Source organism: Oreochromis aureus, linkage group 19 (genome assembly GCF_013358895.1).
Source record: "Oreochromis aureus strain Israel breed Guangdong linkage group 19, ZZ_aureus, whole genome shotgun sequence".
Taxonomy (NCBI): domain Eukaryota; kingdom Metazoa; phylum Chordata; class Actinopteri; order Cichliformes; family Cichlidae; genus Oreochromis; species Oreochromis aureus.
This window is the reverse complement of record NC_052960.1, coordinates 8,858,535-8,882,868: the sequence shown is the minus strand read 5'-3', so window position 1 is coordinate 8,882,868 and position 24,334 is coordinate 8,858,535. Positions and strand designations below refer to the sequence as shown.

General features: G+C 43.4%; 1 protein-coding gene across 3 annotated transcripts in view; it reads right to left on the bottom strand.

The window, feature by feature from the left end:
* Positions 1-24,334, bottom strand: part of slc8a3 (solute carrier family 8 member 3) — a 127,210-nt gene that overhangs the window by 23,730 nt on the left and 79,146 nt on the right. For 2 of the 3 annotated variants that reach the window (XM_039602909.1, XM_039602910.1), the window contains exon 3: positions 19,120-19,226. The exons of the other annotated variant lie outside the window; for it this stretch is intronic. In XM_039602909.1, coding sequence (XP_039458843.1) covers positions 19,120-19,226 — 107 coding nt within the window. The remainder of the gene's footprint in view (positions 1-19,119; positions 19,227-24,334) is intronic. 3 annotated transcript variants of the gene reach the window in all.

Below are 24,334 nucleotides of genomic sequence, written 5' to 3'. Positions count from 1 at the left end.
TGTGTCGAGGGTATCCCAGTTATATAGACAGTACATTAACCTCTACATAACCTTCATTATCATGTCACACCCTTCCTCTGACAATCCTCTCAGTGACCCCAGAAAGAAGTGGAGCTTTAATGAAGTCAGGGTCTGCGAATGCATGAATAGCACTGGACTCCCATTTGAATTAAATCTATTCATCCATGCCAGTGTGATTTCTCTGTGGTACTGAGGAAACCGAAGGCCCTCTGAGTCGTGACATTTGCGCCATGGCTGGTGGAGCAGGCTGGGAGGTGAACACCCATCTGCCTATATCCCTGACCACAAATTCCAAACCCATTGCAATACATAGGCTTTGCCTGGAATGAGAAAGATAAGGGGAAAGGAAATCACAATGTAATAGGTTTGTGAGCAGGTGTTTTAGCAGACATGTATACATGTGTCTATTTGAAAGAAAAGCAGGAACACACATTTCTTACATTTTGCAATAAAATGCAAAGCAAAGACTGTTATTCTTCCACTTACACCAACAAAGGAGCATCCAGATTCACTTCCTGCAGTGCACCTGTGACACACAGTCCCTGGGGCGTATTTTATGATTACATAATAATCTTTACTTAAATCCATTTCTTGCATGGGAATTAGTATCAGTGTCACACGATTCTAATTTAAGAAGTCTCTCGACATATTAAAGTAATCCCTCCCAGATTTCAATATTAATTTGTCATGTGTATTCAAAGAGAGCCTTGCACACTTTGAAAATGAGCTGAGAAAAAACCTAGAGACTTTGCTGACAACAGAGAAGGGATTTAAATGATTTTAGACAAGGGGGGGGGGTCAAACTGTTAAACCCCCAGCAGGACTGATGCAAGTTCATAAGGCAGGTGTGCAATGTGCAAAGCAGATCTCCAGCAATTAAGACAAGAGAAAATAGCACATCGGAGATATAAGAGATGTTCTCGAGGCTGATCTCATTGCTCAAATGTCAAGGTACTGATTATGAGAAAGAACTGCAGCACAATGCTGAAAGCACAGTTTTATACACTGTAGTCCATGCGCTATTATTATTATTATTAATAAAGTGGACCTATTCTACTTTTTTCCTATTTTCTGTCAGAACTATGAGCTAAAACTCAAGAGCAAAAATTTATTATAAAACTAGCTTAAAGGGAGAGGTTAAACTCAGCAGCTGCACCAAGTCCCATTGTCAGCTAAATAAGGACTAGTTATTATTGAATCTGCACAATTACTCTAGCAAAGAATAAAAATATGGAGCTGGGAACGAGCTTGATATGCACCTTTTACACTCGTATTAAACATCATTCACACCACAAATCACCAGACTACACAAATCATCAAGTCCAAATTGCAGCTCATTATCATTTGGTTGAAGGACTGCTGTGTTATGTCGTAGTAAATCTGAAATCTGACAGTTTAAGCCAAGATAATGATCAATAGTCAAAGCCTACTGCTGTGCTCCCATACTATTTAATTAATTACTGTGCAATGTTTCAGTGAAGATTGTCTTTATTTTTAATTCAGGGCACAAAAGAGTTATTTAGTAGCTCCATTTCAAAAAAACTGGTCAAATCTATTATCTCACTTTGTTCTTGTGCATTGTTTATTGTGTCAGTGGTCTCTGTGGTAATGCCATTTCTCCAAAGCTGTTGAATACATTGTAACTTAAAGTGAAACACTGATTAACACAGTATGATTTGATAAATATGAAGTCACTTTCACCGGCTGATTAGCTTGGCACAGATGAAAAAAGCAACTATGTTGCAGAAAACCCTGCTCCCAGTCCTAAAAAAGAATCTAAAGACTCCATAAAAAATAACGAATTCTTTTTCATGCACTATAGCTATCACACAGATTAGGTATAAACTTTTATTTTTGTATGTTGCAGTACTTCTTTCCTTAGTCTTTGTGTAAACCCACCCATCATTTCTTTATATTTTTCCAGTAAAACTGGAAATAGGTGAGGCTATTTATCAAAACGTATGCAAAAATAACGGAGTATGTAGAATCTAAAAAACTTGAAGGTGAATCTTTGGTATGATCACTCTTATTCCTCAACACAGCCTGAACTCCCTTAGGAAAGATTTCTGTCATTTCTTTAAGCAGCCTTCAGGACTAGCTCTCTGAGCTTCTTGAAGGACATTCGAAGCTCTTCTTTAGATGTTGGCTACCTTTTGTTTTGTTTTCTTCTTCTAAAGTAGTTTTCAGACAGCACTTCATGGCGAATCAAAATTTGATGGTACATTTGCCAAGACCACGACACCGCTGGCTGAAATGCTGCCTCCACCATATTTACAGCTGGCTGCAGAGTCTAACCTCAGCCTTTTCTCCCTTTTTTTCATTAAGTATGGCTTCTGGACAGTCACCCTTCCACTAAGACCATTTCTGATGAGGCTCCAGTGAACAGGAGGTGGATCAACTGAAGGTCCTGATACATCTCTCAGGTCTTGTGCCAGGCAGATTTGTTCCTATTTCTTCAGGACATGAGTTTCACATATTGTTTATCAGCTGCAGATTTTTAGGCCTGCAACTTCTTTTTTTCTCCTTTGTCCAGTTAACTCAAGTTTTCTTTCGAGATCTGCCTCATGCATTTTCAAACTTTATGTACAGGAACTAAGCTGATCTTTTCAATTAAATTCTTAGTAGGAAAGCAAACAGAAGGTGTTGAGGATCATGTGGTGAGGCAAAACTCACCTTAAATACTTCAATTCAATTTGGAGCCTGAACATTGCTTGATGTTACAGATTTTACTGTAATCTTCAGTGTTCATCCATCTCCGGCATCACTACACCAACTTTTCTTTTTTTCCTAAACTGAGCTGCATTAAGAAAACAGACTCAGGTCCTAGGGTCACATCCCTGAATTGTTTGCCAACAGGTGGTGAGGTTGCTGCTCCTGCAGGGAGTGACAGCTGTTTCCCATCGCTCACTCACCAAGGTCTGTTTCTGCCATCATTCGTGGAAACAAGGGCAGAGCTTGATGAGCCTCTGGAAAACTGATGGCAAACGCACCGGGAGACAGCTAAAATGGCAGGTATTAGCAGATTAGTGGCTCTTGTGTGTCATTAGCTAAGGTAATAATGGAAGGCTTTGTGGGAGGTTATGTTGTGTAATGATGCATATGATAGCATAAGCCCTTATTAAACTACATTTCAGGCCTATACTGACCCACATAAAATGTGTCATTTGATCAGTAAATGGCATCTAATCCATGGATTTTCTGATTACCACTTCCTGTGCGTTCTTGTGCGGACTGCAGCCGCCGGTTCTCTGCACACCTGTTAAAACTGTAGGAATATTTAATCCACCTTTCGCAGAGGATACCATGAAGGGAATGTGTCCTTACATGCTCGTGGTGCCGTGGGAGGTTCCATGGCACAATCACATAAATGGTTGTTCAGTGTAATCCAGCTCACGCACCTATGCAAACCTAACCATGCTGCAGTATAACCATGCTGCTTTTTTTTTTATCTTAAAGAGCTTAACACAAAAACACACAAAAGAGAAAGGAACAGGAAGGCATTTTATGGAAATACCACGCCACAGGCCACCTGTCATCCAGACAAATTCAACTGAGGTAAAAAATAAATAATTTACGCTGAACAACATAATCCAGAGTCTGTTATGCTGTGCTACTATACTTCCTCAACACTTGAAATTAATAAAACACATATTAATTCATAATAAGTTCATAATAAGTTGTCATACAGTGTGTAGTTGTGGTGCACATACAGTACACATACTTTTCCTCAGATTTCCTGGATTACTGTGAGATTGCCAAAAAACATGAACAGCTTCATTCTGACATACTGGCACATCCATTGGGAGATCCCCAGTGCCATCTGTAATGGCTGGTGGGGCTGGTGGTAAGGAAAGTGAGTCTTTATCTCAGCCCAATTAGGCAGCTAATTGATTCAATACCAGTCATTTAGGCCTCCTCCAGGCTCAGGATTGAGCACTTCAAGCCTTTGAAAAGACATGAGGTCCCCGCAGGGGAGCAACCAGGGGAAGATTGTGTTTGACCCTGCAAAGGAGGTAGATTATAATCTAGATTGAAATCATCTAAATAGGAAGAAAAGGGTAAATCTGATGAGAGATTCAACCCTCAATATTAACTGTCACTTTAATCTCTGACTAGTTTGACTGATTAGAAGACAAAAGTGTCTCATTTTAACTTCACAGTGATCAATTGGCATTTTTTTAGGATATTAGAGTATTTTTATGGGTGTTTATTGGAATTATTGACTAATATAATGTTAATAGTAATATATAACATGATATGCTTCAAAATGTGTCTATTTTTGTGTGGGCTGTTGGTTCCCAGCCAAGTGTAAAGTGGATAGAATGAGAGTTAGCGCCTCCAAGTCTGAGTCCATCGTTCTCAGCTGTAAAACGATGGAGTGCCCCACTCCGGGTCAGGAACAAATTGCTCCCCTAAGTGGAGGAGTTTGAGTATCTGCAGTGATGCGGACACTGTACTGGTCTGTTGAGGTACAGAGCGAGCAGAGTGTGAACAGACAGTTGTCAATTTACTGGTGAATCTGCATTCCTACCTTTAACTATTACCATGAGCTGTGGGCAGAGATCATGATTACAAGCAACGGAAACAAGCTTCCTCTGCAGGGTGGCTCAGCTCTGCAAGACAGGATGAATGACCAAACTCCTTCATCCTATCTCCTCCACATTGAATGAACCAGTTGGGTTGGTTCAGGTATCTGATCAGGATGCCTCTTGGGCGCCTCCTAAGTGAAGGGGAGGAAGCCGCAGGAGAGAATAACTCTCTCAGGTGTCCCCCTGGATGAGCTGGAAAAAGTGGCCCGGGAGAGCGAGGTCTGGGTTTCTTTGACCTTGTGACTCAAACATGGATAAATGGAGTGGAGACCAGAAAACATCTGAATGCATAGATTTTGAAAAATGCAAGACATTTCATGTTGTGAAATTGCATACACAGCAATATCGTCCATATCATCCACCTCTGTAACAAGTGCAACCTATCATACATGCTTATTACAAACTGCACAATTACTATAAAACTATTTATAAAAGAGCACTGCAGATTAACACTTTCTCAAATCTAAATATTTAAACGTCTTTTTATCCATTCTATGTTCTATAATACCTGGATTTTCCATGTAATCTATCTACATGTTTCCATAATTTCATTGATGTACGATCAGATTAGGTGCAGATCAGGATCAAACTGCAAAGTAGGACACTGCCCTTGATTGAGAATATGCTCTCTTAGTGTCCTTCTGAAAAAAGGATGAGCCTACTGAGCCTATACTTGCAACATAAGAACAGTGCTATTTACAGAGATGGAGGTGGCCTTTCATTTCCCATGGTGCTAATCCAGCACTGCCTCTGGCTTTCCATTTCACTTTTCTGAGGAGGCAAATAACTCTTTTTCTTGACACACTGAAAGCAGGCGATTCATTTGAGGTCAAATACAGGTTGGCTGCTAACAAAGGGATGATAAGCTTGACTTTTAATGCAAGACAAAGAGCAGGTACATGAAATTCACTGAGTCATAGAGATTTATGCAGCCCATGACCCCAACAAAGGGAACGTAATGAGCTTCAAGTTCATGAGTGGTATGCTCTTGGTTCTATCACGAAGGAAAAAGCAGATATTATTCATAGGATGATGACATGGAGGAGACTGTGTGGAGCATCACGTGGTCTCTAGTGGTTATGGAAGTCTAGCAAACCTCAAAAAGATGCCCTTTTAAAAAATTTAGTCTGGGTATAATATTACAGTATTGTGGTCACATGTAAAGGCCTCATCTACACATACACTTAGTCTTGCTTCTTTAATGAAGACAAACTTTTTCCCTTTACACACAAGACTCGTGAGGAAAACACAACACATGCAACACATGCTACAACGCTCCACACCACCATCTCTCACCTGGAAGTGCAGGGCCGTTACGCCAGGCTGCTCTTTGTTGACTTTAGCTCTGCTTTCAATACGATACTCCCGGACAGACTAATAGTTAAACTGCTGGAAATCGGACTTCCTTCTACCACCTGCCGCTGGATCAGAGACTTCCTGTCAGACCGTGTACAGAGAGTTAGAGTGGGGCCTCATCTTTCCTCAGCCCTCAGCCTCAACACCGGCTCTCCACAAGGCTGTGTACTGAGTCCCCTACTGTACACTCTGTACACACATGACTGTGTTAGTACCCACCCAGACAACGCAGTCATCAAGTTTGCAGATGATACCACCGTGGTGGGGCTCATCTCAGGGGGAGATGAGACGGCGTACAGAGCTGAAGTTCAGAGGCTGTCAGATTGGTGTGTAGATAACAACCTGGACCTCAATACCACCAAGACAAAAGAACTGGTAGTCGACTTCAGAAGGAGGAAGTCTGAGCTGCAGCCTGTCAGCATCAACGGGAGTGCGTGGAAAGGGTCTCCAGTTTCAAGTTTCTGGGTGTGCACATAGACACAGACCTCCAATGGAGCTCTAACACCTCTGCGGTCTTAAAGAAGGCCCAACAGCGTCTCCACTTTCTGAGAATCCTCAGAAAAATGGACCTGAAGAAGGAGCTGCTGACCGTCTTCTACCGCTGCTCCATTGAAAGTGTGCTAACATATTGCATCGGTGTATGGTTCTCCAGCTGCACCACAGCACACAGAAAGGCACTCCAGAGGGTCATCAATATGGCCCAAAAATCATTGGACATCCTCTTCCCTCCCTGAAGGACCTGTACAGCACTCGCTGTCTCAAGAGGGCACGCAGCGTCCTCTGAGACTGTACACACCCAGGACATCGGGTGTTTAAGCTGCTGCCGTCTGGCAGGAGGTTCAGGCTGCTGAGGTCCCGAACAAACAGACTCAAGGACAGCTTTTACAATAGGGCAATAGCCCTAATCAATGCAAATAGCTGACCTGATTGGCTACCTGCCTGGACTTTTTTTAGGGGGAGGTAACAATGTTTAAAACAATAACAATAATAATATTTATATTTATAACAAGGTGCAATAATAATTAATGTGTTATTAATGTGCAATAATAACACTTATTCTTCTTTTTTATTTCTAAGTTAATATACTGTGTTGTGTTGTTTGTGTTGCGTTGTGATGTGTCATATCGTGTCGTGTTGTGTTATATGTAGTGCCGACGTAGGACAGTTTTTCCAATTTCATTGTACTACTGTACTATGTATGACTGTGCAATGACAATAAAGAATTATCTTATCTTATCTTATCTTATCTTCAGAAACCCAGAGTACAGGATTACATAAAGTACAGGAAAACATTGACGGCTGGAAGGCTGGTCACAACAGAAATAATCTGAAATGGTTCCCAAACTTTTTGAATTAGTTTCAAATGGTGTCTCGCTGTAACTCACCTCTCAAGTTAGATGTCTTTAGCTATTTCTGGGTGCAAACTCAAACAAAGACTGTGGCATCACTGAGAGTTAAAAACGGCCCCAATGCTTCCATCTCCAATAAAATGTTCAGCGTGGCTGTTCTCCTGCATGTTAGTTTAGCTACATGGCATCCATGAAAACTTAGCAGGAGGTTAGCTTGTTAGATTTTCTTCAACAAATTGATTGACAATATGAAATTACCTCTACAACTTTTGCATATTCACTGTTAACTACCGTGCCACTCACAGCTAAAACTGCTACCAAAGCCTACAACCATGGCCAATGCTAATGTTACATTTTTCTTCTTTTTACACACACTATTCCTACTGCTAGTTACTCTCCCAAAGGCTAACTGTGTTTGCAAGACATTAATTTAGAAAACACACAGCAGATGTTTCAGATTTGGTTGAGCATCACATTTAATTTCTGGCTCAGTCTGATTGAATGTCAGTATAATTTTGTGCAACGCATAAGTGTCTCATACCACATCAAACACCACCTATATATGTATTTGTATTCAACATGATAATGTTCTACAGCACAAATGTCTTTATATTCTCAGAGGGCGCTTGCAGCAACATTTTAAATTGTCTATTTGAACTTCACGTGTCCTAGCGTTGGTGATCTGGCCTGAGCATCCCGCCACAATATGACTCACCCCTCATTTGGTGGTAATGAATGTGTGTGCGTGTGTCTGTGTGAGATGGAGAGAAATCTGGAAGAAGGACCCGGCCAAGCTCAAAGAACAGCATGTGAAGTGCCCTTAGATGCCACAAGAGCTCACTCTGAGCGAGGCGCCTGACGGGTGGCACATTTCCCAACGATGGGCATGATTTGAATGAAAAGTGGCAGGGTTGGAGATGGATTACCACAGGGAGGAGAAGGGAATTAATCCTATAGCCAGGCATGCACAAACGCATTAACACATGCAACAGATGTAGAGGATAATAATATACTTTCATCACAAACACGCTAAAGCCATGAATACTTTCTCCCTGATTCCGTTTTAAACAAATGCAGGAAACACACTCAAGCGTTTGCTCCTACACAACACACCACAGTACATGAATGATGACACTGCCAGCCAGTGCTTTGTAGCACACTTTTTGCAGTGTCATTTGAAGGTCCCACACTTTCAAGTCTACCCGGGATGCTCCACCCCTCCTCCATCCCCTTTGCTCATATACTGATGTTTTTCATGAAACATTAAAGTAGCTTATTCTTTCCTCTGTCCTTCCTTACTTCCTGAACATATCAATTATTATCATGTCTTGACTCCAGCTGGCCAAGTTTATGATGACTTTAGGTGTCAGGAAACAGATTGTTTGGGTATGATTATTAATTTGCATCAACTTACCGTATTAAAAAGCTAGATTAATTAGCTTGGCCAATTTTATTTGCAACTAGTGCTCAAAAGACTTGTTAATTAGTCTTTAAAAGCAAAAATGCATATATTGTGAAGATGTGACCTTTGTTGTTGTAAATATATATCTTTGTATTTTTGGACTGTCAGAATGAACAAACTTGACATTTGCATTTGACATTTTTGGAACATGTTATGAGTCTGATTGCACAGAAGTCTATGAGAAATTGACTCAGCTGATTTGATGCAATGCAAGAGTAAAACCTTCCCAGCTGGTCTCAGTTGTTACTTTCTAGTCAAATTTTAGTACAACAGGATATTCATTTTGCAGATTAAGCTCCTATTTTGTGCAAAATAGACTATTAATCAGGGTACGAGTTAATGCATGGGTACCCTGAGATTGACAAGTCACTAGTACAAGCAGTATCCATTACTTTTACTTTATCAGAGGCTAAAGGTGAAAATTAGCCTTTGTTGTCTCAGGAGTGTAAAAATAACATAAAAAAGAAAGTTTTCACACACTATGCCGTCCTGTGAAAACTAAGTGCACCCTTGCTGCTTAAACAGGAATTAAGAGGGTAAGTAGCCAAGTACTTCTTGATTAATTGATTATGAGCTAGTCTCACCACTTCTGTAAAAGCAGAGGTGCTAGAATCTTCTCAGGAATGGATGTGCCAGGAAATTCACCCTGAAGTCAGACTGTGCAAAAAAACCCCAAGACCTACATTCCACATTCTACAGGCCTCGGTTAGCATGTTCAGTGTTAAAATTTATGACAGTGCAATTACATAAAAGTCTGAACAGGCTTGTTTTGAAGTATTGCTAAGAAAAAACTCTTCCCTCTAAAACATCTGGCTGCAGGGTTTTGGTTTGCATAGTTGCATCTGAACAAACGCAAAGACCTCTGGAAAAGATGAGACCAAGGTGAGAATGCCACATCTAATAAAAACCAAGCACAGAATATCAACACCTCATATCAAGAGTCAGCACGTTGTTGAAAGAGCTGATCATTTGGCTTGTTTTGTATCCATAGGACCTGGGCACTCAGTTATTGAGTCCACCACAAATTCCTCTGTATAACAAAATATTCTGGGGTCAAATGTGATGCCATCGGTCCAACACCTAGAATTTGGAGCACACTGGGTCATGCAACCGGACAATGATCCCAAGCACGACAGCAAATTTACAACAGAGTGGGTGAAAAAAAAAAGAATCTGGGTATGTAATGGCACAGTCACGAGTCCAGACCCCCAAAGACTGGAATACTGTGGTGATGATGTGATATACTGATAAGCCAAGTTACTGTAAAGCTAATTTCAAGTTAATGCTGCTAAAGATGGTTCTGTAAGTTCTTGAATCATTAGGTGTACTCAGTTTTTCACAAGACTGCATAAAATCTACCTTTGTGGTCTTTCTACCTTGCTGCTAAAGCTTTCATTCCTGTGAAGAATACTTGAAAAACATCTGATTATAAGCAGCACTCCACAACTGAAACCGCGCCAGGTTCAATAGTGATATCTCCAAGCGTGACTTACTGCTTTCTATCAGATATATTTTACTGCTTTGGCCCGGATTCCTGCTAATTTCATTAACGCCAATAATCCAAAGATTTGTTACTTTATATAATTTTAAATAAGATTCCACAATTTTTGAATGTTACAAGGGACATTCATGTGAGTTTCACTTGAGTTTAATAATTTAAAGCTGCACATTTATCTGGTTTACGCACATAAAAAATGGCGGAATTAAAAATTAATACTACTTAGATCAAATGTAACATATACCAAATAAAGGCAAACATTTGTGCCAAATCAACTACAACAACATAGCTTTGTTACATATTATAATATGTGTGTTTTAGGTGAACGTCCAATCTTTATCATTCTACAGATGCCCTGGTCTAATGTCTCCACACATGTCTGACATGAATATCGACATGCCTGAAATAAAACTCAGTGAACTGGGAAGTGATACCTCCTAATTCTGCAGCTTGTGTTGTAGCAGAGTAAGTGGACTGGCTGGACTGGCCACCTCACCAAAGGTGCTAATGGTATTGACCACTTCATTGTGAGTTAGGGAAGGGCATTGCTGGAGCTGGCAGTAAACAACTCCAGACTGACAGGTCAGGGTGACTGTTGGCTTGATTGCTTTCATTACTCAAACACTGTCCAAAGTCTGACCCAGCATCAGCGCCCAGCGCTTGAAAGAATTCGGGAGCTGCAATGAGTGATGTCACTGTGAAGATCAAAAATCTGACAGTTGTTTTTTTGTGCTCCTAGTTTGATCATCATAGGAAGGAAATAATAAAGAACTAAGAGCTAAGTTTGTTGTTTGATGCAAAGGCTGCGAGGAAAATGGAGCAAGGCTGTTGCATATGAAAAAAAAGGCAACAAAACAAAGACACTCATAGAATATTCATCAATTCTGCTCCTACACTATGGCTTTAATAAGGAGAAAAACAAACCCAATCAGCCCCACATCAGCGGTTATGAACAACAATATAATCGCTACATTATATATGAAAACGGAGAAATTATCATATCATTCACATCACTGTGATCCAGCAGCACCAACTATGGCAGCAGGAGAATGGTGTATATGTAACCTCTAAAACACTGGTGTGTGCTTTCCCTAATATCAAATCAAACAGATTTCATCAGCACGGGCACATTCATAAAAGATAATCGTGCACGGGAAATAAATAGAGAAAAGCTTTTTCATTACCTCCTCATCACATATAGATCAAACATTTATTACCCTTGATCAAACATTCATTACCCCGTGCATTTAAAAAAGTAAGTAGACAGAGCTCACATTACTCACTGTCAACACGGTCTGCACTTTCATTGTGTTTTTATCTTTCTAGTATCAGAATTAGTAACACTTTAATCAGTCTGGCAATAAGTATACACGAGTATGTTTAATAGAAAGAAAGTGAAAGAAAAACATGCATTGAATATTTTATCATCTGCATACAGAAACCACTCAAAAGGTTTCACTTTCTTTCCCTTCAGCCTATGGCCCAACAAAGCAGCTGTTCTGATTTCTTTAGACTGAACCTGGCCATTGGCATGGGTCTTCCTCAGCTCCAGCCGTCATTACCCATCTTCATCTCTCCCTCCATCTGAGCAGATAGCTCGCTCTTCCTCCACTTCCTCTACACCTATTCTGTCTGTAACAATCCTCACTCGTGTTCACTGCAGTGAACCCAGTAGTCCCGCAGTAGACCTCGACCGTTGGAAGCAATAAAAAACAAACGCACAAGTGATTTAATTTTTTTTTTTTTTAGCATTAAAGCACCAGGAGGCACCTACTGCAAGGTCTAATCATATTTACAGGAATCTATCAAAATATATTTATTTCACCTGTCGATACAAATGCTTCCAAATGTGTAAACGCTTTACCTTCTTTTAACCACCTATCTCTTTAAAGTTTTTGGCTTTCTGTTTAATTTTACTCAAGTTGGAAGAAATATTATACATTACTATATATATTTTTGTGTTGTTTTATATACTAAATGCTAATTTGTGTGACTAATTAGTGAAATCTTGTTCAGATATGATTTGATACTAATGAATGTATGTGTCACAGTTTTGATTGGCAGCTTACGTGTGCATGTTGAATCTTATTTTGTTAAGAGAAGATTCAAAAAGTAAATTCAGATGCTTCACCAAACTTTTGCACTGTTTGCGAATTACACATTGTTTTATACACAGTCTCTATTTCAGAGTCTTAAAATGAACTTGACAAGCTAACATAATTAACATATAAGGACTGTTTTTAATCATCTTTTGCATTGAAAATCTTTTGCATTCAGTGACTGTCTGACATCTGTGATTCTCTGCCAGGCTTTTACTGCAGCCACTTTCAGCTCCTGTTTGTTTGTGGGTCTCTGTGCCTTCATTTTGTCTTCAGTAAAGCATGACCTTTTGCCATTGAAGAGTATTTCAGGTCCTTGCCTTGAGAAACTCTTGGGTTACTAATACAGTATACTTTGGGTCATTATCCATTTTTACTGTGAAGCCAAATTAGTTTTGCAGCATTTAGCTGAATCTGAGCAGAGATTATATCCCTGTACACTTCAAAATTCATCCTACTGCTTCTATCAGTATTGGTTATTGTGGCGGAGGTGTGGTCCCGGGCGCGGCTGCAGGGGAGGAGTGGTGCAGTGAGCTCAACCGGGCAGTGCTGGAGAGGCAGGTGAGAACAGCTGATGGCGTTTGGGCTGATGACGGTTTCCTTCCCCTTTTTTAGTGAGACGGGAGAGGAGCGGAGGGGAAGCTGGGATCAGCTGAGACCGGAGCTGTCCAGACTACGGACTGTCACAACAAATGAAAACTAAAAATAAACATGGCATCTGGCAATAAAGAACTGTGTGTGTGTGTACTTGTGTGAAGTGCATCTCACAAGTGGTGCCGAAACCCTGTCTGCGGAGGCAGCGAGATGGGTCCGGTGCCACCGTCCCACGAGTCTGGAGGTCGCGGTAACTTTGGCGGAGGACCATCTCGCTGCCAGAGCGGGGGAGCCCGGGGAAGGCGGCCGGAAACCGAGCAAACAAACCCCAGTGCCAGCACCAAGGCGCCGGGTACCTGCGCCGGTGCAGGCAGAGCAGGCGCCGGCGCTGAGCCCCACTAATCCTTTTGCTTCGTTTGTGCCTTCCCAGGGATCAGAAATGAGCAGTGCCACCCCTGAGCCACGGAGAGCGGCACAGACGCCGGGGCAGGAGTGCAGGAAGTGCGGGCAACCGGGACACCTGAGGAGGGACTGTCCTCTGATGGAAGTGGGGCAGGTGTTCCACGTCACCGGTGCCCCAGCACCCTCTCCCGGTCCAGGAGGGACGTACAGCATTCTGGTAAGGACTCGAGGGGGTATACGCCATGCTTTGGTGGACACGGGCTGTACGCAGACCCTCGTGCACCAAAGCTTGGTTCGCCCCGGGCATTGCTGGAGGCAGAATGGGTGGAGGTGAAGTGTGTTCATGGTGATGTTCACAGGTATCCCATAGTGCCGCTGTTATTAAAGTATAAGGGCAAAACGCATAGAGTGACGGCTGCGGTTAGCCCGCGCCTGTCGCATCCCCTAATTCTGGGCACGAATTGGCAGGGGTTTCATCATCTGTTAGGGCAGTATGTGGGGATGCGATCACGACCTTTAGTAGCGTGTAGTGTCCGCTCAACGGTGACGCGGGGTCGTCCGACACTGACTCCAGGGAGGGGGAGCCGGCGGGTCCTTCACGGGGGACCCCGCCGGCTCCGGAAATTCCCCCCACGGGTGATTTCCCACTGGAGCAGTCTCGTGATGACACCCTACGCTCAGCCTTTGACCAGGTGATTGAGATTGATGGTCACGTGGTGCGCCCTGAAGCCGTTCGGACCTACCTGCGCTTCATTTTATTAAAAGATAGGTTATATCGAGTGAGTCATGACACTCGCACGGAGGAGACACATGCCCAGTTGTTGGTGCCGCAGGGCCGCCGGGAAATGATTTTCCAGGCGGCTCATTATAACCCCATGGCAGGGCATATGGGATATGAAAAAACTCTGGAGCGAATAACGGCCCGATTTTATTGGCCGGGCATCCGAGCAGATGTGCGCCGCTGGTGCGCGTCCTTCCCGGACTGCCAACTTGTTAATCAGCCGGCCATACCAAAAGCGCCTTTGCGCCCGCTCCCACTCATGGAGGTCCCGTTTCAGCGCATTGGCATGGACCTCATCGGGCCATTTCACCGGAGTGCACGCGGCTATTGCTTTGTATTAGTCCTGGTGGATTATGCAACGCGATACCCGGAAGCAGTCCCGCTGCGCAACATCTCTGCAAAAAGTGTGGCGCAGGCACTGTTTCAGGTCATCTCCCGAGTCGGAATCCCGAAAGAGATACTGACTGACCAGGGCACTTCGTTCATGTCTCGCACACTGCGGGAACTGTACAAATTACTGGGCATTAAATCTATTCAGACCAGCGTCTACCACCCTCAGACAGACGGGCTGGTGGAGCGGCTGAATAAGACTTTAAAGTCCATGATTCGTAAGTTCATTACCGAGGATGAACGCAATTGGGATTGCTGGCTAGACCCTCTGTTATTTGCAGTGTGGGAGGTGCCCCAGTCCTCCACGGGATTTTCTCCCTTTGAACTGCTGTTCTGCAGGAAGCCACGTGGGGTGCTCGACCTGATTAAAGAAAGCTGGGAGGAAGGTCCGAGCCCCGCCAAGAATGAGATTCAGTACGTGTTGGACCTGAGAGTGAAACCCCACACTTTGGGGAGGTTGTCACGGGAGAATTTGCTCCAGGCTCAGCAGCGTCAGCAACGCCTGTATGACAGAGGGGCTAGACTCTGTCTCCCGGTGAAAATTGCCTAAGTGCTTGTATTACTCCCTTCTTCCAGCTCAAAGTTGCTCGCCAAGTGGCAAGGACCCTTTGTGGTCACACGGCGAATTGGGGACGTTGACTATGAGGTCGCTCGGTCAGACAGGGGAGGAGCGCCGCAGATTTATCACCTCAATCTCCTTAAAGCGTGGAGAGAGGCTGAAACCGCTTCTCTGGTGAGCATGGTTTAGGAGAGAGATGGGTTGGGGCCGGAGGTACCAAATTCCATCATCCCCGCCTCCCTCCTTTGTGACGACCATCTCACACAGGCCCAGAGAGCGGACGTTGTCGCGTTACAACAGCGTTTTGCTGATGTGTTCTCCCACCTGCACGGCCGAACGTCTCTCGTTGAGCATCATTTTGAAACGCAGCCTGGCGTGACGGTGCGTTCACGGCCCTACAGGCTTCCTGAGCATAAACGGCAAATTGTTCAGAGGGAATTGGCTGAAATGCTGAAAAAGGGAGTGATAGAAGAGTCACACAGCACCTGGTGTAGCCCCATAGTTCTTGTGGTGAAGAAGGATGGGTCTATACGGTTCTGTGTCAACTATCGCAAGGTGAGTGAAGTGTCACGCTTTGATGCTTATCCCATGCCCCGGGTCGACGAGCTCCTGGATCGGTTGGACATGGCCCGTTTTTTCACGACAATGGATTTAACCAAGGGCTACTGGCAGATTCCCTTGTCTGCCGAGTCCAAGGAAAAAATGGTCTTCTCCACTCCGTACGGTTTGTACCAATTCGTTAAGCTTCCGTTCGGCTTGTTCGGAGCCCCTGCCACCTTTCAGCGCCTCATGGACCGGGTGCTGTATCCGCACGCTACATATGCTGCCGCCTACCTGGATGACGTGATCATCCACAGCGACACCTGGGCGGAGCATGTGCAGCGGGTGGCCGTGGTCCTGGAGTCCCTGAGGAGGGCGGGGCTCACGGCCAACCCGAAGAAGTGTGCGGTTGGACGGAGGGAGGTACAGTATCTGGGGTACCACCTGGGGGGCGGGCAGGTGCGCCCACAGGTGGAGAAGACGGCACCTATCGCATCCTGCCCGCGCCCCAAGACTAAAAAGGAGGTGAGACGGTTTCTGGGGCTGGCAGGTTACTACCGCCGTTTCGTGCTCGGGTTTGCGCAGCTGACCAGCCCCTTGACCGATCTCACCCGAAAGGGTGCTCCAGATCTGGTTCAGTGGACGGGGCCGTGCCAGGCGGCGTTTGTGCAGTTAAAAAAATCTGCTTCACACTCCTGACTTTTCCCTCCCTTTTGTTCTGCAGACTGATGCCTCGAACAGAGGGCTGGGGGCCGTTTTGTCCCAGCAGGTAAGGGGGGCCGACCGTCCCGTTCTTTACATCAGCCGGAAGCTGACAGAGCGTGAAAGACGGTACAGCACCGTGGAGAAGGAGTGCTTGGCTATCCGGTGTATCTGGCTTTACAGCCCTTTAAGGTCAAGTTGGTCCATAGATCGGGGGCGCAGATGGCTGTGGCTGATTTCCTCTCTCGCTCGCCGAAGAGGTTCGGCCGGACGGCTCCCCGGCCTCAGTCGGGCGGTGGGGGTGTGTGGCGGAGGTGTGGTCCCGGGCGCGGCTGCAGGGGAGGAGTGGTGCAGTGAGCTCAACGGGCGGTGCTGGAGAGGCAGGTGAGAACAGCTGATGGCGTTTGGGCTGATGACGGTTTCCTTCCCCTTTTTTAGTGAGACGGGAGAGGAGCGGAGGGGAAGCTGGGATCAGCTGAGACCGGAGCTGTCCAGACTACGGACTGTCACAACAAATGAAAACTAAAAATAAACGTGGCATCTGGCAATAAAGAACTGTGTGTGTGTGTATGTGTGTGAAGTGCATCTCACAGTTATATTTGTTAATTTGTCCTGGAGACTCTGCCCTTTCCCGTTTTACTAATTTGACACACCTGAGAGGTGACAGCCGGGGGTGATTTAGAGAGAGCGCTCAGAGACGCAGGCAGAGGGCTGGTGAAGGTTGGCGTGCAGAACGTGGGAGAGCATACGACGCCAGCGAGCAGAGAAGCGGAGGGAGCTGTTCTGCTGCTGGAATAACTGGAGGCCAGATCACGCTACGGTGGGGAATCAGTGGCAGTGGGACAGAGCCCTACGTCCCACGGCAAGACAGGCTCCTGCCGATTGGCGTGCTACAGGAAAGCGGCGGGCAGAGTTAAGAGCTCTGCCCATCCGGGGTAAGTCTCGCGACTTATCCCACTATAACAAACCGTAGCCACTATAAAGAATAGTGACTGTCGCTGCCCCTCTCTTCCAGCACCCCGGAGCGGAAACGCTGACAGGACAGCGAGGACGCTGCTGGGTTTTTCCCTTGCCCGCTCCGATTGGCTGGATTTTAACTTTTAGTGACGTTTATACCGTGGTGGACGCCACTGGACTTTTAATGTTTATGTTTTATTGATTTTTATTGTGTGTTTTCCCTGGCCAGGGTTGTTTTAATTCCTTTTATATTTTTAACTGTTTTTGTATAATAAATTACATTTTAGTGATACAGTTTTTAATTCAGTCTATTCCCTTGGCTGCTCCACTGCTCCGTCCATTTATTGGGGAGGGTTTCCCTCCTAGAATAACACCTGTGTTAATTCCATCCGTTACATAAACAGACACCTTGTTGTGTGTTTACAAGGCCAAAGTTCATCTACCAATTGGAAAGTCCATGGTTGGCTCCCTTCCTGCATGTGAGTTTGTGACTGTTACATTAAAAGTGCTTATGCACAGAGAAAAGCACATAAGTAATTGAAGATTGTAGTAAAAAAGTGCTTCAGTTGATCAAATAGAGCAGAAAAAGCCATATAATTATAGTTTATTTTTACTATTACATTCACAATTGGGATAAGCTTAGAGGCAATCGTACAAATTTAAAACAAGATGCTTGACAGACAGCTTGCATGTGTGCGTGTGGGGAAAAAACCTGCAACAACACAGAAATGGAATTTAAAAACAAGAAGCATCACAGAGGAGCGGCAGAGTGATGCGGCCGTCACTCATGGAGACCTGCGTAGTAGCTGCTCTTCATCATGACTCTGAGAACATGGGAAGCCGGCGCACAGACAGTGCTGCCAGACCCAATAACGTAAACATAATGAGCTGTAGTGTTTGGAGGGAACAGCCAAGTGTTAGTTTCTGCACCCTCCGCACCAGCTTGTGAGCTTCTCCCGTTGCCTGGCCTTGAGCATGGTTAGATAACACTGCATTAGATAACGGTGCGCAAAACTTAAGAAAATGCCTGTTGGCTTCTTTCAGCACACATTATCAACAACAAACAGGGCAACAAGGCAACAAACAAAACTTATGATGAAAACTTGCTCTGATTTGGATTCTTCTGTCTTACTTTTATTCTTTTACTCACCTTGTTGCAAAAAAAAAAATATGCTTGTTATACGGGAGAAGAAATATAAGAAGCTAAGAGATGCATATGTCCTCATTATAAGATGCTATGATGAAAAACAATGTTTTAGGTTCATATAGTTTCATGTAAACTATGAAATTCAATGAGTCCTGTGAGTTATTCTGTCTCACAGCAAAACAAAAATCGGTAATGTAATTTCACCAACAACAGCTTGCTTGCATTTTTCACTCAAGCAAGAATATGGTTAAAAATAGCTACTAGACTCTGCATTTAGTAAAACGTGTCTTTGCATAATAATGGCTACTTGCTCCTTTGAGAAGGTAAATGAAAGCAGCTCCTAGACTCCCTGTTCTCTTTTTATGCAGATGATGATGCTGTCTGGGGAGACTGTCATTACAATAGCGATGGTTTGATTTTGTAGCTGTTTTTTTTTTGCATGAAAGAATAGCTGAGAATGGGTGTAAAGTAAAAGAAGGGTGTCGTGAGGTGAATAGGGCACCAATGTCGTAGAGTAGTGTAATGAAAGAGTTGGTGAAGAAAGAGGACAGATAAGCAGGGAGGCTATAAACAGTGAGATATAATACAATGACAATGTAAGAAGATAGCAAGAAGAAGCTGAGGGAAGGAAGGGAAGTGGTAAAAAAATAAATAAATAGAGTCAGTACTGCACCTTTCTGCAGACTCATGTCTACCATGCGAGGTTCGGCCAGCTCCAGGAAGAAGTTCTTGTTTTTCTCATACTCCTCATCGTCAATTATTTTCACGTGAACAAATTTGCTGTAAGAGGGAGGAGGGGAGGAGGAAGGGGGCGTGAGAGAAAAAAGGACAGAGAAGGAGAGAGAGGGGAAAGAGAAGAAGAAAAAGGTTAATTTGTGATGGAGGGACACAGGAAGTGTGCTGTAAGTAGGATTAATAATCAGCATGGAAGAAAGGTTAGGAGGTGGAAGGTCAGCTTGCTTTGGACCAGCCTGTCTGTCAGCAGCTGGACATGACACACACACTGGTTTCAGTGAGCTCATTGGCTACAACGGGTGTCATGACAACCACATTTATCACGTCGCCAGACACAAGTGGAACGAGTAAGAGGGAGGTGGGGGACGTTGAGAAGCACTCCACGGCAGGGCAGATAAAAAGAGCACAATGAACTGAAAACAGCAGCGTGTAATCAATCGGGTTGTAAAATGTGTAAACGAACATTTCGTAAGGGCAAGAAGGTGAATGAAGGATAAATGAAAAAAACTGCCACTACTACCTAAATTGATTTTTGCGGCTCAGTGTTTCAGTCAGAACCCCTTTAAACGAGATGGCCGGCTGGACGCAGCGAGAGCTCGGCCACCTCTCGAGGCACGGACGTGGCAGAGGAAAGAGAGAAGTAGCTCATTGCTGAGTTCACTGCTCCGGTTTGGGGAGAACACCCCTTTAATGAAGTGAAATGTCTAGAGGGCTCAGGCTCCTTCTCTGGAAAAGGACTGCTTGTGACATCATCACACAGAAACAGCTCAATATGGCACCTCAGCCCCAGCAGCGTTCTCACCACTGATCGCCCTAATTGATCTTTACAAAGAGTTATCGACAAGCGCAGGCAGTTAAGTGGTCAGTAGGTACCCAGATGCCTTAGTGCCTTGCCATATCGCAGCAAGAACTCCTCAAGGAACAGGTCTGTTGGATTCAACGGGATTCACGAAAACAGCTCATCGCACGTTGTCTGGTGCTGGAAAATAAAAGCAAATTCAAGTCTTGCTGCATCCACTTTATCAAGGCTTTGAAAGCATTCCCTGCAAGCACAGACAGGTCAACAATACTCAACAGCGACGCTGCCGCCCCTCAGATAGGGATGACATATTTCATTATGCGTCTGACATCTTCACAGGAAGACGCTTTTCGTCTTCATCCGCCAAAAAACACAATTTTCCGCATGTTATTTAGGGAAAGTACTTGGAGAGCAGGGGTTCAGCTAATAAGATAAGTAGCAGGGAAGCATTCATTATGGATAGCTACTCATGTATCATGTATCAAGTCAAAAAGCAGCTCCCTCTCCCAAAATCCTGCTGATGTACTTCCAGCACCATGACACATAGCGCCGCTTGTGTCAGTCAAAGCACTGACACGCACAGAAGTCTGCCGCACAAACCAGCATGCTGCACACATGCCATGCATATAAAACTCCTAATCCGAGCATCTCTAGAGGAATGAAAATGCATAAGTAATCTGGCTGTAATGTATAGCCAAATCCCTGTCTCTGCCCGGGGTATTTTCTAGATCTGAATTTGAATTGCTGAGGGGTGGGAGCCTACAGTTTCAACCTGTTAGCACATAGCACAAAGAAGATCCATCTTTCTCCCCCCCCCCTCTCCTTTCATATTAGATCGGCAGGTTAGATGTCTCCAGTGCTGCCCTGAAAAGCGCCTCGGTTTTCATCAGGACTGAAAGAAGAAAGACCTGGAGTCTAATGAGCAAGTGGAACACGGCAAACACACACACACACACACACACACACACACACACATATGGCCTGGCTGCTGTAGGGAACGGTAATCTGGCCTGACATACACAGCGAAGCTACAAATGCAGCCTCTCAATTAATCTAATCCCACATGCAAAAAATAAAAAAAAACAGCTACATATTTAATGACGCTGGGTAAAAATGAGCTACAGGACCCAGATTCCCAACTTTCTCTACGCACTTACTACAGTTTTCAAGCCAAGATGCTATCCTTGCTCTTAGATCCTTAGGTTAATTTAGAAATAGGCAACAAGTAATTAGACAAGTGAGTTCTGAAAGAGTGAGTGAGTAACCTAAAAGAGTCACATTACACACAATAATCTTAAAGTCATTGGATTTCTGCACAGCTTAAACCTAATATAGTAAAAAAAATCATCATTTTTAATTTTCTATGACAGTTTGACCAACCTGACAAGGGACTGATGCCAATGAAAATGATCTTCTAATAATAAATGACCATGTTAGTGTTATTGAGTAACTTCTCAAAGAATGAGTCACATTCATTAGATTCTCAGGACATTTAGCAGGCAAATGGACCAGAAGATCACATTATGACAAACTGCAGTGAAAAAAATGCTTTATCTTTTTTGTTTGTGTGTTGATAACAGAGTACGCATCATGCTTTTGGAGCCTCTTCAACTGAAGTCAATAATAAACTTTCTGCATATTGGATACTACACTCCCGCACACCCAATAGGCTCTGGTTTTAGGCTTTTAAAAATCTTGGCCAGGGGTCTCCAACTCCAGGCCTCGAGGGCCGGTGTCCTGCAGTTTTTAGTTGTGTCCGTATCCAACACAGCTGATTCAAATGGCTAAATTACCTCCTCAACATGTCTTGAAGTTCTCCAGAGGCCTGGTAATGAACTAATCATTTGATTCAGGTGTGTAGACCCAGGGGGAGATCTAAAACCTGCAGGACACCGGCCCTCGAGGCCTGGAGTTGGAGACCCCTGATCTAGGCAATGAAAGGAGATTTTATCCAATCACAAGCCTGTTTAGACAAGATCAGTACAAACCATAATATATCCGTCAGCATAAATTAGTATAAAGAGGAAAGAACATTAAGAAAGAAAGACTTTGTAATGTGGTGGGTTAAGTAGCGGACCTTCACCTGGAAGAATGGAGTTCATTTCAGAATATGTGAAATGTGTTCATATGCCCAGGCTCGTCCGGTGGGAGCGTTTTTTTTCTATGTTTTTGCCTATAGGATTACTGCAACTTTTAAATGGCAAATGTTGAGGCTCATTGGTTGCCAAGAAATAGCGCCCCCTGTATTATAGTTTGCAGGGATGGCAAAGTTATCCACTTTTCTCACCTGCTGGTTTAAAAAACTAAAAACTACTTATTTTTTTATTGTAAAAGACTGTGGTTTGATTTTAATCACACACCTTCACAGCAGTAATGCTTTATGTTGACAAGTTGGAAGTGACAGCCCTGTCTCACTAATGCCACAACCTAGTGTGTCACGCACCACCGCCAAAGGACACCTTGTGCGTAAGCGCGACACAGTGAGCAAGTGAGAAAAAGAAGAGGAAGGGTGAGAAGATAAGAGACAATAGAAAAGGAGTCCATATAATAAGTCCTTATTATAAGTTTGTATATGACTGGTGGCAAAAAAAGAACAGAAAATATCCTGCAGTGTTCCCTTTTCTAATTTAGAGTAATATTCACACCCATGGCCCACACTTCACAAAGCATCGCAATCATAACTGCCAACAGGCTAAATATAATCACGCACAAACATATACAGTGCTTAACAAATTTATGCGAACATCTGTCATTAAAACAAGAAAACAAATGTTTTGGAAATCTGTCAAAAACTCAGAGTCATGTCCAGAGGGCCGGCTCAAATTTGGTTATAAAAACATTCATTCGGTTTTGTTATTTGCAAAATAAATACCATTATTTTTAGTTTGAGACGAGTCAGAAATGAATCATGCATAACATTCAACCACTAAAATGACTTTTCTGTTCAGGAACGCACACAAACAATTAATTTTGGCAAATAATTTGGCATTATAATAAAAAATAATAATAACACACTCGACTATTTTTTATGCATTTTTTGCAGAATGGTAAATTTGAAAATTCATGGATAGCATTAAAAATATCATTCTGATTAAAAGGCTAGCACACACTAGTAGGTTAAACATTATTTTGGTAATTACCAATACTGTAGGACAGCTGTGGCATTAAGCTTAAAGTGGGTGGGGTCTAATAAATTTGTTAGACAATGTGCATGAGGTGAGATTTGTCTGTGAAAATTGCCAATAATTCGTTCATTGAGGCAGGTTGATACAGTTTGTGTGAGTGCATTGTCAAACATCTGCTGTGCACACTGACGCAAACCAGAGTGTTTAAAGAGAAGTTTTAATATTGCCTTTATCTACAGGGAGTGGTGTAATAGCAAAGCTTTGGATTGATGTGTTGACATAAAACACACAGAGGGTCTGATAAATTGATACAGTATACACAAACACATAAAGTACTGTAAGCTTCTGCTGCTCTGGTTTTATTTGTAGTTTTTTGATACATTTTTTGAGTATGAGCTGCTGTGATATTAGTTTTTCGGAGGTGTAACAGGTATTTTCATGAACCAGATGAGATGTGATTATCTAAACACTTATCTTTAGTCATTCTTTATGCAATTAGCTTGACACGCGCATTACAAAGGAGGAAAAAAGCAGCAGAGGTACAAAGACAAATGCATAGTGCCATCCATCCATTCGCTTCCACTTATCCTTTTCAGGGTCGCAAGGGGTGCTGGAGCCTATCCCAGCTGTCATAGGGCGAGAGGCCCTATGACCCTGGACAGGTCGCCAGTCTGTCACAGGGCTAACACATAGAGACAGACAACCATTCGCGCTCACATTCACACCTATGGGCAATTTTGGATTAATCAATGAACCTATCCCCACAAGCTGCATGTCTTTGGACGGTGGAAGGAAGCCTAACCACCGTGCTACTGTGCTGCCACAAATGGATAGTGTTGATATGCAATTTCATATTAGTAATTTACTATATTTATTGACATGTAACAGAAAAATATGTGTGCAAAATACCAAGAAATAACAATTCCATCTATTAAATATATTAAATGACATGTGAAAATGGTACATGGCTTCAAATGAAGCTGCGTGACATGGAAATTGTAAATAGTAAATAGTGGATGTTATTCTACCTTTAGTTATAAAAACAAGCTAATAGTGATAACGCAGGGACAAAGGTGGCAGATGGTGGCTTTCCACATTAGCACAGGATGCCGTAGTGTGTAACAGTCTTGAGCCACCCCTCATTTCTTTATATTATGCTGCTAAGGAGCCAGACTTTTTAATGTGATCTTGAGCAGTTCTTCTTCAGGCTTTCTGAAGCATTTTTTCTT